The 15,807-nt window shown below is 41.4% G+C and overlaps 2 protein-coding genes across 2 annotated transcripts in view; one reads left to right on the forward strand and one right to left on the reverse strand.

Moving 5' to 3' along the window:
* Window positions 1–15,807, forward strand: part of HECTD2 (HECT domain containing E3 ubiquitin protein ligase 2) — an 82,134-nt gene that overhangs the window by 2,512 nt on the left and 63,815 nt on the right. The window contains exon 2 of the mRNA XM_008574238.1: window positions 14,553–14,682. The gene's annotated coding sequence lies outside the window, so the exon portion shown is untranslated. The remainder of the gene's footprint in view (window positions 1–14,552; window positions 14,683–15,807) is intronic.
* LOC103591725 (laminin subunit beta-1-like) lies at window positions 4,505–8,682 on the reverse strand. Its single transcript, XM_008574237.1, is given in 3 exon segments — window positions 4,505–5,792; window positions 5,834–8,568; window positions 8,571–8,682. Coding segments are annotated over 3 exon segments (3,996 nt in total). The 3' UTR covers window positions 4,505–4,643.

Genomic DNA, 15,807 nt, shown 5'->3' on the forward strand with positions numbered 1-15,807 from the left:
GGGGGGGGGGGGGGGGTTGGAGAAAGTCTCGATGTGGGGGAGGGGTAGGCAGGGAAAGCCAGCTTGTGGGCTGTTCAGTTGTTTTTCAGCCTCCTTCTGGATTAAACAGAGCTCCTGAAAGTTTGCTTAAAGAACCTAATTGCCATTAATAACTTTTTCTTTGAACCATTTTAGTGACTCTTCCTTTTTTCCTCAGGTTAACCACTCTGTCTGGACTGAATTTATAAATTTATGAGTTTATCAATTCAAGTGACCCTAATAGTGGCTTTTTCAAAGAATCATTGTGGAAACAATTTGGAGTGACAGCTCACTAAAATAAATAGGAGGCCAGATTATTATGACCCTAATTAAGGTTGAAGAGTTTGAGCTCTATTCTGGTATTACCGAGACACTGAATGTTTAAAGAAGGTACAAGGGTGGGAGAGAAAGTGCTGGAAAGGGCAGCCCCAAAGTGATTGATCCTAAGACTACCTAAATGTGAGAGAAGTCCATTCCAGCCAAGAGGTGCCTAATACAAACCTGACTGACCATAGACCTACCTTGGTAGCATGTTAAAGTCATGATTCCCACATCTCACCCTCAAGTACTGGGTGTTTTCAAAGTTTGATTTCTAGTGGAACCATCTGGGGAACTTCTATCCAGACCCAAATGCAGACCAGTTAAATTAGAATTTCTGGGGATGAGGCTCAGGCATTTTATTTTTATTTATTTATTTATTTTTAATTCTGGTGTAGCTAAGATTGAAAGTTGACACTTTACATACTGAATCAGAAGCTCCATGGGTGAGGTCCAGGAATCTGTATTTTTAACTAGTTCGTGGAGCAGCATTTAAAATTGATGGCAAGAGGTATGGATTAAGTGAGTGAGGGACAGCAGAAATCAGGAGTGGTGGGAGAATTGAAAGAAATGGCAGTTAGAGTGGTTCTAGTTAGAGATGCTCAAGAGACTCATGGTAGAGTACTCAGAGGACTGTCAGTGTTTGGAGTTTGGCCTTGCTGCCTTGGAGAGGTGATGCAAGTCTGCAGAATCAAGGAGAATAAAGAACTTGAACTAGTGTACGGGTGTGTAGGGCTGATGATGTGAATATTAAATTTACTGAGGTAGACAGATTGGAATGAAGGAGAATATTACACATTAGTTGCTGATGTAATACAGATATTATAAAAAAATTGTGAAAGGTGAAGGAGAAAATGCTCAAAGGAGGGGCAGAAATAACAGGGGCTATTCAGGATGAATTTGACTGTCCACTTCAACATTTAATCAGGTGAACAAGATAAGGTAGGTTCTTCATGGAATAGGGTACCAAAAATGAAGTGGGTTCAAGAAAGAGCTAGATTTTACTTGGGTCAGAGAGGTGAAGAGACATGGCGGAAATCAGTTTAGAATTTTAAAGGGAAGTTTGCCTACAAAGGAGGTCAGGAAACTTGTCAGTTAGGTGGAGGGTAGAAGGGTGTGGACAGGATAAGGTGTGTGGACAGGATTTGCTGAGAAATTGGTAACAGGAATGGGAAGTTTGTATGCATTGTGTCAGATGAGCATAAATGGGGTTAATGGAGCCCCTGGACCAAAATGTAACTACCAGTTATTGAACATCTATTATGTTTAGCTTTGTGTTAGATGCTACAGAAAACACAAAGCAAGATTTGAGAAAATGGTCCCTGCTTCAGGGTATGCAGGGCTAACACAAAGCAAAGCAATATGTGAAAGCCACAATGAGCCATAGAAACAATTTGCACTATAGGAGAACAGAGAAAGGAGATCAGTGTGTGCAGAACTGTGAAGAAAGGCCTTGAAATAAAGGTAATTATTTAAGTTGGCTGGCCAATGAAGGATGATAGGATTTGGATGGGCAAAAGAAAGTGGGCAAAGTAATCCAGTGGGGAAAACAACACGAGCAAGGCTTGAAGGGAAAAATTAGGGAGCAATAAAGCGAGCCCAAAGGAAGCATGCTGGGAACTTGTGGGAGGTAAGTAGGATTGCATGGGGGCTGGAGCCTGCTCACTAGGCAGAGAAGTTTGGACATTTTTTTTCTGTGGTTAGTGGAAGCCATTGGAATTTCTTAAACAGAGGATTGACATAATGAAATCAGTGGTAGTGTATAAACTGGAGGAGGGAGGAGGGAAAAAGTGAAGGAAGGAGCTTTGTAGTGCATTCCTGAGATGATGAGTGCATCCACAGGGTGGTGGCCATGGGGTAGAATGGAAGGGATGAAAGAATCCACATGATGTGGAACCTAACTAGTTAACAGGAGTGAAACAGAAGGAAGATTATTAGTAAAGAAAATGGACTCTTAAGGTTTCCAGGTCAAATTAACGTTTGTCTGTGGGTGTGGGTTTAGGTGTATGTGAACTTACCTTAACCCTGCCCAGTTAGATTTTGGGATAATCTTATATATGGAAAATCTTGTACCCTTTGTTCATTATGATCTAAACAAGAGGCAAAATGGAAAAGTATGCTATAGTGGTGAAGGGGTTTTTAGTAATTTAATAAACTATAGATATTACGAAAATACATCATAGGTGTAACAAGTAGTAACTATGCCTACTCTGTGCTAAGCATTTTTCCATGTATTCTCTCATTTAGTCAGTTAATACAACCAAAAACAACCACACGGAAACCTGTGAGGAAGATATTATTCCTAATTCACAGAAGAGTAATGTGAGAATCAAGTTACGTGTACCTTGCCAAAGGGTAAAATGGCTAGTACGGGTCAGAGGTTGGTTTATAATTGAGATGTTTCTGCCTCAGAAAACCCATGCTCTTTCCCCTATTCTGAACACTTTGTATCTTTGGTCATAGGTATAGGGGGATGTGGTACAAAGAACCTGTATCTGTAGCAGTACTTCTAGTTTAGAAAAGGATGTGTTCCAGTAACAAATTTGTTCAAAATTTTGTTACCAGAGATTGAACTATTATGGGAGAGAAAGATATGTTCTAGGATATCTTATCATTTCAATTTTAACATTATGGTATGAATATATCTTTAAATTTTATGTAAATTAAAACAATCTGGTTAAAGCAAGGTAATCTGAGAGCCTTAAGACATAAAAAGGGAGGGCTATGGTTATATAAATATATTCTCAGCTGTTTCTAATTTTGAGTGGGTTGTAAAGTCTATTGGTCAACATTTTTTTTTAAACTGCAAAGCCATAATGTAGTCACCTGCTTATTATTCTCTCTTTCATAATTAATCCAGGATATTAGGACACAAATAATTTGACTATTTTAACAATTGGAGAAAAGTGGTCCTTATAAATTACGAACCAGAGAACTTCCAAAGTATCAAATGAAAGGAAAAGAACGGCCGAGACTCGGACTAACAGTTCACCAGAGAAGTCCCGTTTATTTAAAGACTGCACATCTATTTATAGAGAGCCGCGTTCAGGGACTGGGTAGGAAGTGGACGGGGCAGTAGCTGATTGGACGGGATTGGACGGGTGTGTGTCCTGATTTGTGACAGGTTGGATTCTGGCGCCGGTGGGATCTTTTGGCACCGGCAGGATCACTTACAGCAGAGAAGAACCCGGAAGGGCGCCATATTGCTAGGGAGTGTCTCCTGTCGGGTGCCCATGGGATCCCCACATTCCTCCCTTTTTCCTCTATTGCGGGGACAGGGTCGTCGAAGTCATTGAGCTACTTCCTGCTGGAGAGGGGCATTGTGGGGAGGAGGAATTAGGGGGGAATAGGAGGCCCTTTATTAGGCCCCAAAGGAGCAGGGGAGAGCATCCATGCATCTGCAGCCAAGGCACCCAGGAACAGAGACCATCGGTGGTGTAGATCCATCTCCTAACAGCGCGTCAACCGTTCCATTGAAGAGCAGGAGGGGGTCTTCTGTGGCCAGTAGCTGCTAAGCAAAAGCTGGTTAGAAGCTTGGTTAGAGATTTTTCCAACTTGGACAGGGCAGAAAGAGGCTATGAGTATCCAGGTAAGAAGCGGGTTTTGGATAAGAGAGGAAAAGGGTTGGGGTGGATGGCAGCCCGAAGGTTAGAAGCTAGGAAGGTTTAGATGCTAGGAGGACCTGAGCGGGAGGACAGGTAAGACAAAGAGAGGGGTTTTGGGCGAGGAGGCGAAAAGCCTCAACGTAGGGAATCTCTTTCCATTTTTTCAGGCACAGGCAGTAATTGAAAAGGTCCTGGAGGATATCGGGCTCGAGTGTGCCCTCGGGGGGCCACGTATTTTGGTTGTCTAAGGGATAAAAAGGCCAATCTTGAGTGCAAAATTTTGTGAGGAGTTTGGGTTTAATGTCTGGTTTGAGGGATAAAGTGGTGAGGCATTGTAGTGGGGTATTTCCCCGGAGTGAGGAGGAGGAAGTTCCCATTCTGGAAGAGAGTTTTAGAGGAGAGGAAAAAGAGGAGAATCAGAGGTGAGTCCTTCAGCTGGAGGAGAAAGGCGAGACCCAGAGGGCGTCCCCAATGAGCTGCACCAGTCTCCGGAGGTTCGTGAATGAACCAGCAGAGAAGGAAGGTGTGGGTCGTCACCCAGACCTTACCTTCTCAGGCAATGGCCCAGAGCCGAAGGAACCTAGCGCTAGGCTTTGTCGGCGGGGGTCCTGGACCCAGAAGAAGGAAGTACAAGAGCGGTAGGCAGGAAGAAGGGAGAGCGGAAGAGAAAGAAAGTAGGATGGGAACTTAACCTCCAGGTATTTAGGAGGCATTTACCCTCTCTTCTGCCTCAAGAGACATCTGGAAATACTTGGTAATGCTATCCAAGGCGCCCCGAATATCTGAGTTTTTGATAAATTCAAGTTGTTCAGCAAGTTCTTTTACAGTGTTGTCTAGGTTCTCTGCTTCTGTCTGTAGAGAATCCAGTTCTTTGGAAGCTATATCAGATAATTTCCCTTCTACTTGAGCCATCTTTTCTGTAACATCTTTGGTTAGTTTCTCTGCTTCCTCAAAGAGATTCCCAATGTTTTTTAGCGGCTCTGCTGCTGGGCTGTGGGCCAGGATGTCTTTTATCTCATTGACTTTCTTCTCCACCGAGTCCACAGTCTCCCGGTAAGGCCCAATCACACCACTGATCTTCAAGGCCTTGGCTTTCTCCAGGAATTTGTAGGTCCTGTTGGTCAACTCAGCGATGATCACATCCCAGAGAGCAAAGCACTGGTGACAAGGTGTGCAGTCAGGGAAGAGCCCCGAGTACCCTCGCATGCACTTGTTGCAACGTGGACCCTCGACACCCTCCATGCAGACACACTGGCCCGTGGACTGGTCACACTGTGGTGTCTCAATACCCCTGGGGTCACAGTCACAGGCTCGGCACTCCATGTTGGGGTCTCCCCAGAAGAGCTCCTGGCACTCGCTGCAGGTGCAGCCTCCGAACCCAGGCATGCACTGGCACTGCCCCGTGAACTCATTACAAGATGGCCCGAAGGAATGAGCAGCATTGCAGTTGCATGGGTCACACCCAGTCCCACTGGCCAGCTGCCAGCTATTGGGTGCACAGCGGTCACAGTTCTGCCCAATCACATTAGGAAGACACAAGCACTGACCAGTGGCTTTGTCATACTGGCAGTCAGTGCTGTTACAGTGCTCCTGCACCGTGCCCAGGTAATTGCACACACACTTTCTACAGTCCTGCTGGAGGGCATCTCCATAGTACCCCAAGCGGCACAGCTGGCAATGCTCCCCTTCCGTGTGGTACAGGCACTTGAGGCATCTTCCGGTCTCTTTGTCACAGGCTTCTGGGTCTGTTGTGTCAATGTTGTGGTGACACTGGCAAGGCTGACAGGACCCCCCAACGTCTGATGGATTGCTAAAGAATCCTGAGGCACAGTCCTCACATCTGAAGCCACCCTCTCTTTTTGCCTCCCAAAGTCTGCATATGACTTACCAACGTATCCAGCATCACAAACACACACAAGTTGTAGGGTAACAGGATCTTGATAACAGCTTTTGGCAAACTGGCGTCCACTCTCAGGACCATCTGGGCAAGGGCAAGGGCGGCAGTCATCTCCCGACCCAATGATGGGGTCGCCATAGTAACCAGCCAAGCACTTTTCATAGTTGTGACCTGTGGTATAGTCCTGGCAGCTCAAGCACTCCCCTGTCACTGAGTCACAGTCATCAGCATGGCCATTGCACTGGCAGGGCTGGCAACTCGGAAAGCCCCAGTACCCAGGTAAACACCGGTCGCACTGCCGAGCATACACCCCCTGGAAACAGTGACACTGGCCAGTGATAGGATCGCAGAAGGCATTGACAGCTCCTTGCAGATTGCACTCACAAGGTTTTTATCCACCAGGGCCAAAGCCGAAGGTTCCAGGTGCACACCTGTTGCAGGTTCTTCCAATCACGTTCGGCCGGCACTGGCACTGGCCTCCGTTGGGGTCACACACAGAACTTAATGAACCCTGAGGGTCACATTCACAAGCCAGGCCTGTCTGGTGTAACAGGGCAGAAATGCTAAAGATTATATTTCTGCAAACATCTGTCATTGGCGTTTTCACAACACTTCTGCTGTTCTCCAGACATCAGTATCTCTGAAAGGTTTCCCAGGCACTATTGGTGACCACCCCATCTCCTGAGCCTCCCACAGTGAAGATGTCCAGTGATTTACAGTACGGCATGAGAATGAGCGAGTCAATGAGCGTGTAGGGGTTCTCCACGTCACTATCAGAGGAGGTGTACTGGGGCAGCTCTAACCTCACCGTGTAGTTCATGCCCTTCTCAAAGCACACCGGGCAAGGAAGTACAACGTACCTCGAGCCTGGTGATAAGGACACCACCCTGTTGTCATCATCGGGAACAGTATTACCACATCAGCTGCTGGTTGGAATCTTTCCAGGTCGCTGCACCATGATGATGGCTTTTTCCCAGCGATCAGGTAGCTGTGGCTCATAGCGAATTAGAATGTCGTACTCCATGGAATATGGTATGTTGTCAATGAAAAACTCCAAATAAGCCCCTTCGGGCACTCGGACAAACCCGGCTCCCGTCCAGGAGGGAATCCGGTCCTGGATGTACTGCCACTCCACTATGCTGACCCCAGGCCCCAAATTGGCTTCTTCTGCTTCATAGATGTAGTGATCCAGGGTGGTGAAGTAGTAACCAGACTCCACTTCATTGCACTGACGTCCGATCATGTGAGGCCGACACGAGCACTGGCCTGACTCTGCAGAGCAACTATTGTTTAATGCTCCCCCAAGGTCACAGTCACAAGGTCGACATCCATCCAAATCGTTGCTTAATCCCCAATGCTCTGGCAGACACTGGTCACAATGCTGTCCTGTCACCAGACGCTTACAGTAGCAGTAACCAGTCTCAGAGTCACAAGGATTCCCACCGGGAATCATTCCCAGAGGATTGCAAGCACAAGATTTACAACCAAATGGATCTTCAGCACTTAAGTCATAGAAGCCTTCTTTGCAAATATCACAACGTTCTCCTTCCACATATAATTTACACCAACACTGACCAGCAATGAGACCATCAGAAAAATCAGTATAACTGTCACAAATCCCCCCATTCTGAGAACCAGCTGGGTCACATGTACATTGTTCACAGAGATTAGGATCTCGGATATCCCTCTCCGGGTGCTGGTAGTAAAACGGTTTGCACTGCTCACAGTTGCAGCCCATCGTGTTGTGTTGACAATCGTCACACACTCCTCTGCTGACATTTCCGGTGGCCAGGTAAACTGCCATGTCAAAGTGGCATGAGCTGGAATGTTCATTGCAGTTACACTTTTTACAGGCATTGCTGTTTCGTCCTTCAGCAGGTCTCCAAGGTAAGTCATGGTAGAAATCCATGCACAGTTCACAGTTTAAGCCCTAGGTGTTGTGCCTACACATGCAGTGTCCATGCACCATTCCTTCGACTTCTTCACTGAATCCATCCACAGGGGCACATTTGCTGGCATGGCCATAGCAGAAGCAGTTTCCTCAAACCACCATATCATAAACTGCGTAATAGTACTTTTCTCTGATTTCCATTCTCGAATCCAAAAGGTTATCTCCCAAAGTATGCAGTTTCACGAACTTGATTCTCAAGTTGGTGATTTTTAATAGATTCTGTATCCTTGGGCTATAAGGATCTTCTATTCTGAAAGCAGGATCTAAAGCACGAAATATCACCTCTCCTTCCGTTGAGGGTTCAATGTCAGAATATCGTGAATCACAAATTATGTCATCAACTTTCTTCATGGGGCCAGTTGAAATGCCTGGAAATGAGCTCTCACAGTCATAGGCAAAGTATCTGTACACGCCCCAGGTCTTCCCAAAGTCTGATGATCGTTCTATCAGCATCGCAGCTGGATGGAATGTCTTGAAAGTCACTATGAGATGAGTAAAATGGAATTCTGCTTCCAAATCCAGTTGGATAGTTCCGTTTTCCACACCATTTTCAGATTGCCAACAAATCTTAAGGCGGTTGGGAGCAAATGTAGTGACCACATTTTCAATGAGATGGCTGTCAGGATTGAGGGTCTCATGATAAGGATATTGGGAATTGCATATGAAACACTTTTTGTCCTCCTGCAGATGGCTGACGATACAGTAGGGCTCGGGCTTGTGCAGCCCACACGTCGAGGTCACCGAGAGCTTCTGTGCCCGGCGGATGAGAAGGTTGCCGTGGCGGGGTAGCAGCTGCCTTCAGCGCAGCCGTAGCTGAACTCGGGTTCTTGGGCACGCACTTGGGCTCCGCACAGGGCTAAGAAACTGAAAGCGAACACCTGGAGCAGCCCCATGTCCAGTCCCTGCAGCCGAGGGGACGCGGCAGAGGAAGGGAGAACACGCCGAGCCGCCTGCCCTCTCTTCCCGTCTTCTTTTCGAGGGAGGCGCCTCTGCTCATGCGCACACACGGAGCAGGGGCTGAGGGGGCGGGCGGTGGGAGGCCACAGCCCAGCCAGGAGGGGGGAGGCCCAGGGCTCACCCCCTGGGGCGCCTCTTTTGTGTTCGGGCCGTGTGGTGGCTGCCGGGGCTGGGCTCTCCCGTTCCCAGTGTGGGGCTGTGCTCCACACCTGGGTGCGCATCCTGAGCGGGGCGCGGAGGGGCCGTCCGGGCGGGGGCTTACCTACAGATGAGCCGGTGGTGAGTGAAAGGGAGCCAGCGCCAGAGAAAATTGAGGAGGGTGGACCGTCAGTCCCGAGGGTAGTGGAAGAGTTCGAAGATGGAGTCCCCTGACGCGGGTGAGGGGCAAACTCCTTCCCGGGTTTCGGCACCAATGAAAGGAAAAGAACGGCCGAGACTCGGACTAACAGTTTGCCAGAGAAGTCCCCTTTATTTAAAGACTGCGTGTCTATTTATAGAGAGCTGCGTTCTGGGACTGGGTAGGAAGTGGAAGGGTAGCTGATTGGACGGGGTGGGGCGGCGGTCCCGATTTGTGACAGGTTGGATTCTGGCGCTGGTGGGATCTTTTGGCGCCGGCGGGATCGCTTACAGTGGAGAAGAACCCGGAAGGGCGTCATATTGCTAGGGAGTGTCTCCTGTCGGGTGCCCATGGGATCCCCACATCAAATATAATACTGCTTTGCTATTTGTAATTCTCTGTCTATAATATGGGGAAAATAATAATAGAACCTCCCTCATAGGGTAGATATGGAGTCTAAAATAATTAATACACATAAAGCTTTTAGAAAAAAGCCTTGTGCAAAGTAAGCAATTAAGTGTTAGATGATATTGTAGTTATTATTTACAAACCAACATCTATAGCTGATAAGCTATGTGTAAGCCAACCATCCCTTTCTACTCCTGTCCTGTGACTTTTGTACTTTCCTTCACAGTCTTCTATATTAAGTCTTGGACTTAATATATATTGCCTTTATCAACCCATCTCCTTCCCCCTGCCCCCACTGAAGGATGTCATTCACTCATAACTCTTCAGGGCTGGTGTATGTCTGAGTTCGTATGAATTTCTTTTTGAAAAGGAAAAGAAATAGCTTCAAAAAGGGGTACAGCTACTGTTGCCAGAGTAGCAACTTCTTTTGGCAGTGTTTGGAAATTAACTTGCTTATTTTTAGTTGAGCATGAGAGTAGAGAAGGATCAATAGATGAGTGAGGAAGTGGGTAGAGCTGAGAGAGCTCTGGGAAACTTTGATTTCCCTACTTTTTCTCCTTTTTAAAAAAATATTATAGTCTACTGTAAGGGGGAAGTATCCCTTCTTGTGGGGTAAAATGTTATACTGATGAGCCTTATATGAATAAATAGTTATTCTTAAGTTGATATTTGTAACTTGGAGGATATTTTAGTCTGACATTTTAGTAAGCAGTCAACAATTTTTGGAATGAATATAATCAAATAAATATGCCTTTAAAAAAGACATTGGAATTTTACTAATTCAGCTGAATTGAAAAGTCGATCAGAAGTTTTGAATCTAGAAGCTAAAGAAAGGTCTACTTCAAATTAACTTGGTTTTGATCCAGATGCTTTAAGAACAAGACTCTTGATTGAGGAATTCCGAGTGCATCAAATCACCATTCTGAAAGTAGTATTTTACTGTATAACCATATTCTACTGATGTAATTTAATCTTTTCCTTTGTCGTAAAACAAATGAATAAAATCTCTGACCAACTTTCTTTCCTGATGATAAACTGAAATTTCTGAGTGACGGGACTAATGTTTGAAGGGTTAATTTTCAGTTATCTATAAGATCAATTGCATTGTGACTTCTTTTGGTGACAGAATTTTGTTTCACAATCCACATCCTTATTTCCTAGTCTCCTTTGAAAGATATGGTTTATAACACTTAAAGAAAGCAATTCCACTTGGGCTGGTGCTATTTAGTTTGGGAAGGAAGTTCACACCTTGAAAGTAGCAGACTTTTCACATCTTAATAGAAGGGCATAGAGCAAAGTTAGCACTTCTGATTTTATAAAACAGCATCCTAATAGGTAATGTGAAAAAGCATATAAAAAAAGAGAAACAAAATATCTTTACCCAGTAACAGGGCCTAAGATAGTCTCTTTTGTAGACTCTAAATACAATTGAGGCCTCACGTCTCATATAGTCCTGACTGGTAGTTTAGGTCAGTGTACCTTCAAAGTTGATAAAGCAGGGTATCTTAAATGTTTTTTATACTAACTTAGAACATATAAATGTACATTTGTTCACCAGTCTTTTGACATATTATCCTTTGCTCAGTATCTCAGGAACCTACTCACTCTTTTGAAAAAGTAGTTTTTATATGTATCATAGATTGTCTCTGTACTAATTGAGAGTGAAGGATGAATTTTGTAGACATAGAAATTTAATTTAAAATATTTTAATTTAGAGACTCTAAGATAGTGAGATATTATGGCTTTAAAGTATTTCATGATGGAACAGAGCCAGCAGTTATTCTTTTATCAAGGATTGTGTTAGAATGTGAACAAAAATATTTATCTACTAAGTCAGCTTTTGGAGGGCAGAGGATGATCAAAGTCAATTTTACCAGGATTTTGAATATAATAGAACTTGGTATTCAATACAAAAGTGATAATGAAAACCATAAACATTCTTCTTATTGGCATCTGATAGAAAAATATGATAAATCAGAAATTTAGGGCCGAGTCCTTGGCGAACTAGGGAGAGTGCGGCACTGGGAGTGCAGCGGTGCTCCCGCCGTGGGTTCGGATCCTATATAGGGATGGCCGCCGGTGCACTCACTGGCTGAGCGTGGTGCGGCCAGTCTCAAAAAGGACAAAAAAAAAAAAAGAAATTTAACTTAGATGCAGTCTGTTCCTCAGTAAAGGTTGAAAGTAGGAACTTAGAATTCAAATAAAATTTAAAATAAAGTTGAAAATATTTAACTGTTTCATAGGAGCAAAACAGGTACTCTAAGTATTGGCCTTTTTTAGATTTTTTTGAGATTTTATATCATAATCTTACATATAATCTGTGTCATTAAATTGTCCAAAAACACTATTGAGGCCCATATTTGGTACTTGTGAAAGGTAATTTTTAGCCATATTTAGTTATTCTAATTACTACATAAAATTTTTCTGCTGTTTGCAGTGTTTATTGAGATCATTAAGATTAATAAACTCATGGTCAGCCTCTGCCTAGAGAGTCAAGTATATTATTTATTATGTCAGGTTGAAATATTTTTAGGATTTTTTTCCTTCAGTGAATCCTTCACGTACTTTTCCTCCTGTGTTCTCTATTTGTGCTTATCTTCAGTCTATAACAGCTGGTTGGGTATCCTGCTACTATCTATTCTTCAACACATCCAACCCACTGTTTGTAGGTTGGCCACATTCCAGGACTTCATGTTTAGTGTTCTTCTTCTGTAGGACTCAGATAACATTTCCAAAACTCCTCAGGGAACCAGATGTAATATCTGTGGTAGGTCCAGGTTTCGGAAGGTTTGTAAAATAATGTTCTCTAACCTTTAATTTAGTCTGAAGTTTGATTTTATATTAATGCCCAATAGCTTCTTGATTTGATTCCCTAATTTTTAGTTAATCAATTTACCATTGCACAACATGCTCCCTGTTTTTTTCTCATGAAAGTCTTAGGTTATCTACAAGATTTCTCTTGTGCAGGTTTGTATAGAGCAACTGCTGTTTTGGGGGTTTGCTCTTATTAATCTGTCAACCTATGAAAATATTCATGATTAATGTCATCTCAAGTGTAAAGTATCAAGAGCACAGTCATTTTACAAACAAGAGACTTATTAAACCAAGGAATTTCTTTTTTCATGCTGTTTAAGCTTTTTTGATTACAAGGTAAGTGGAAATCTGTCCAGTGAATGAAGAAGGAGGAGATGAAAAAGAAACTCTTTTTTCTTCTGTGTAAGTGAAGAAGTTACCCTTAGAGTAAAAACTGGATGTTAGAGGATGAAGAAAATGTGGCATGTATAGTAGTATTCACAATGAAATACTACTACTCAGCCATAAAAAAAGAATGAAATTCTGCTATTTGCCCCAACATGGATGAACTTGGAGAAAATTATGATAAGTGAAATAAGCCAGGCACAGAAAGAGAAGTATACATGTTCTCATTCATATGTGGAAGCTAAAAAAGTTGATCTCATAGAAGAAGAGAGTAGAATAGTGGTTACTTACTAGCAACTAGTAAGGGGGGGGATTGAGAGAGGGTGGGAAGAAGGGGGGAGGGTGGTCAATGGTACAAAATTGTAGAGAGGACGAATAAGATCTAATGTTCTATAGCAATACAAGGAGACTACAGTCAACAAAAAATTACTGGATAGCTTCAAGTAGCTAATTGAGAGGATGTTGAATGTTCCCACCACAAAGATGTGACACATGTTTGAGGATATGCTAAACACCCTGATATGATCATTGCACAAAGTATAAATGTACCTAAATATCATATTGCAGTCCATAAATATATACAATTATCATGGATCAATTAAGAGAAAAAAAATTTCAGAGACAGAAGTAGATTAGAGGTTACCAGAAATAGGGGGAGGGGGAGAGGAATAATGAGAAGTTATTGCTTATTGGGTACAGAGTTTATGTTTAGGATGATGAAAAAGTTTTGGAAAAAGATAGAGGTAGTGGTTGCGTAGCATTGTGAATGTAATTAATTCCATGCAATAGTATATTTTAAAATGCTTAAAATGGGAATTTTTATGTTATATGTGTCTTACCACAATAAATTTTTTTTGAAAAAATGGTTGTTAGGGAAGAAGTTAGCAGCTACATTCTCTTAAGCATCTGGAAGCAGGAAAATAGTATATAAAGATCTGAGAGCTGAGGTTAAGCCCTGAAGCAGCTCTATAGCTGAATCTTGCATTGGTAACATTTTATTTATAATTATAAAATAGATTAATTGAATATGTATAATGAATTTTATACTTTTTTTGGAAAACACAAGAATGGGTAGATTCTATGCTTTAGGAAGGAAGAATTTGGAGGAAAATTTGTGTCTTTTCTACTATCTAACAACTAATCTTCCTGTTGGACAATTTGGAGAAAAAAGTAATTTTTGCTGATTTTTTGAAACAACATTTTCTTAAGGATTTAATTAACATTAATCTTGATAATATTGTACGATTCATACTTCCTCTTTTTTTTTTTTTTTTTTTTTTTTTTTTTTTTTTTTTTTTTTTTTTTAATCTTGGTATATCCAAAGTACAATCATGGTGCTTAGGAAAAAATACTCTAAAGGGTTTATCTTTTTTAGCTGAACTTTTAAAACTTCATCAAGGGATAGGAAATCCTTCAGTGAATCAACTTGTGAAGTATCACATGTGTGTTATTTATTAAAAGTAATATTTGTGGAAGTCACAAAAATAGTATTATCTAAGTACATATAAAATAGCAGTTCACTTTAATGGAGTGTGTACTGTTTACAAGGAGGAGTACTAATTATTTTATATGCATTATCTCAGTTAAACCTCACAATAACTCTATGAGGTAGGTGCTATTATTATCCTCACTTCCAAACTTTTATCAGTTTGTAAGCAGTAAGATAATATAGCTCTTTTATACTTAAGTTTGGTCCTAGGAAAGGTAAGTTAATTGTATGTACATACATCAGTTTTTATCTCTCTATCATCTATCTGTCATCAAATTAAACTCTCTATTATAAATGTATATGATTTCTGCAATAAAATAATTTAAGTATAGGTAGTAGGAATTATGCTGCAATTTTAACTTTTCTGTTTTTAGGGTTTGGACAGAGGATCCAAAGGCCAAATTTCCACTTTCAGTACTTTTATTTCAACTGTTAGCCAGAAGAAAGAAACTGCTGAAAACAGAAGTTCACCTACACATCTTGTTTTCCCTAACATCAAGAATGGTAAATAATTTTAAAATGTATTTATAGTTATTAAAATTATACAGTCTATTATTAAATTATTTAAAAAGTGGATTTTCATTATTTAGCATTGTTTTGGTAGGTCTAGTTAATACAGCAAAAAAAGAAATAAGCTATATAAATATTTACAAGAAAAAGCAAAATTATTATTTTTAGGAGATTGTTACCTAGAGTAAGAGAATGAAATACAAAACTCATGAATAATAAGAAAGTTTGATTAGAGAACGGAGCGCCGCCGCACTCCCAAGCGGCGCACTGTAGCAGTGCGCCACCGGGCCGGCCCCTATATATAAAATATATTTTAATGTATCTTTTTATTATATAATATATAAATAATACAAATATTCAGTAATTTCCTATATTTCAGCAGTAATCAATTGGAAGAATTGATGGGAAATATATGAAATACTTAGAAATAAACTGAAAGGAAGTGTTCAAAACAATATGGAGAAATCCATAAAACTCTATCAAAAGACTAAAAGGTGTTTTGAATGGAAAAACTAATCATAAGTAGAATAGAGATATCAGGTACACCTGATTTACTATCTACATTTAGTAAACTTTTTAACAGTTTTTTGAGGAAACTTAAAATGATTCTTTATTTGTTCTATAAAAATAAATGTCTGAGAGGATGTAAGAAAACATAATGAGGAGACCCATTCCCCTGTAGTGTCATATATTATAAAGCTATACTAATGATAGCATTGCCACCAGGAAAGCCAAATAGATGGAAATAGATCAGTAAAAATATTGCATGTAAGTGTCATTAAATTATTCAAAAAATGGAATTAGGCCATCTGGCTAACCTTTCAAAAATAATAATGTTAGATTTTTTAAAACTAAAAGCACTAGAAGATGATGCAAGAGATTTTAAAATGTGCATATACTCTAGGAATTTAGTCTAAGGAAATAATGTAACAGGTACAAAATACATGGAAAGAATGTACATTATTTATAATAGTGGTATTTGAAGCAGTCTAAGTGTATTAGTTAACTAAATTATGTTAACCATATTGTAAGAACTGTGCTTCTATTAAGAAGAATGTGATATGTATATAAAGTGAGTAGGAGAAATGCCCTCAGTACATTGTAAAATGAAAAAAGCAA

The sequence above is a fragment of the Galeopterus variegatus genome, unplaced genomic scaffold (genome assembly GCF_000696425.1).
Source record: "Galeopterus variegatus unplaced genomic scaffold, G_variegatus-3.0.2 Scaffold1017, whole genome shotgun sequence".
Lineage (NCBI taxonomy): Eukaryota > Metazoa > Chordata > Mammalia > Dermoptera > Cynocephalidae > Galeopterus > Galeopterus variegatus.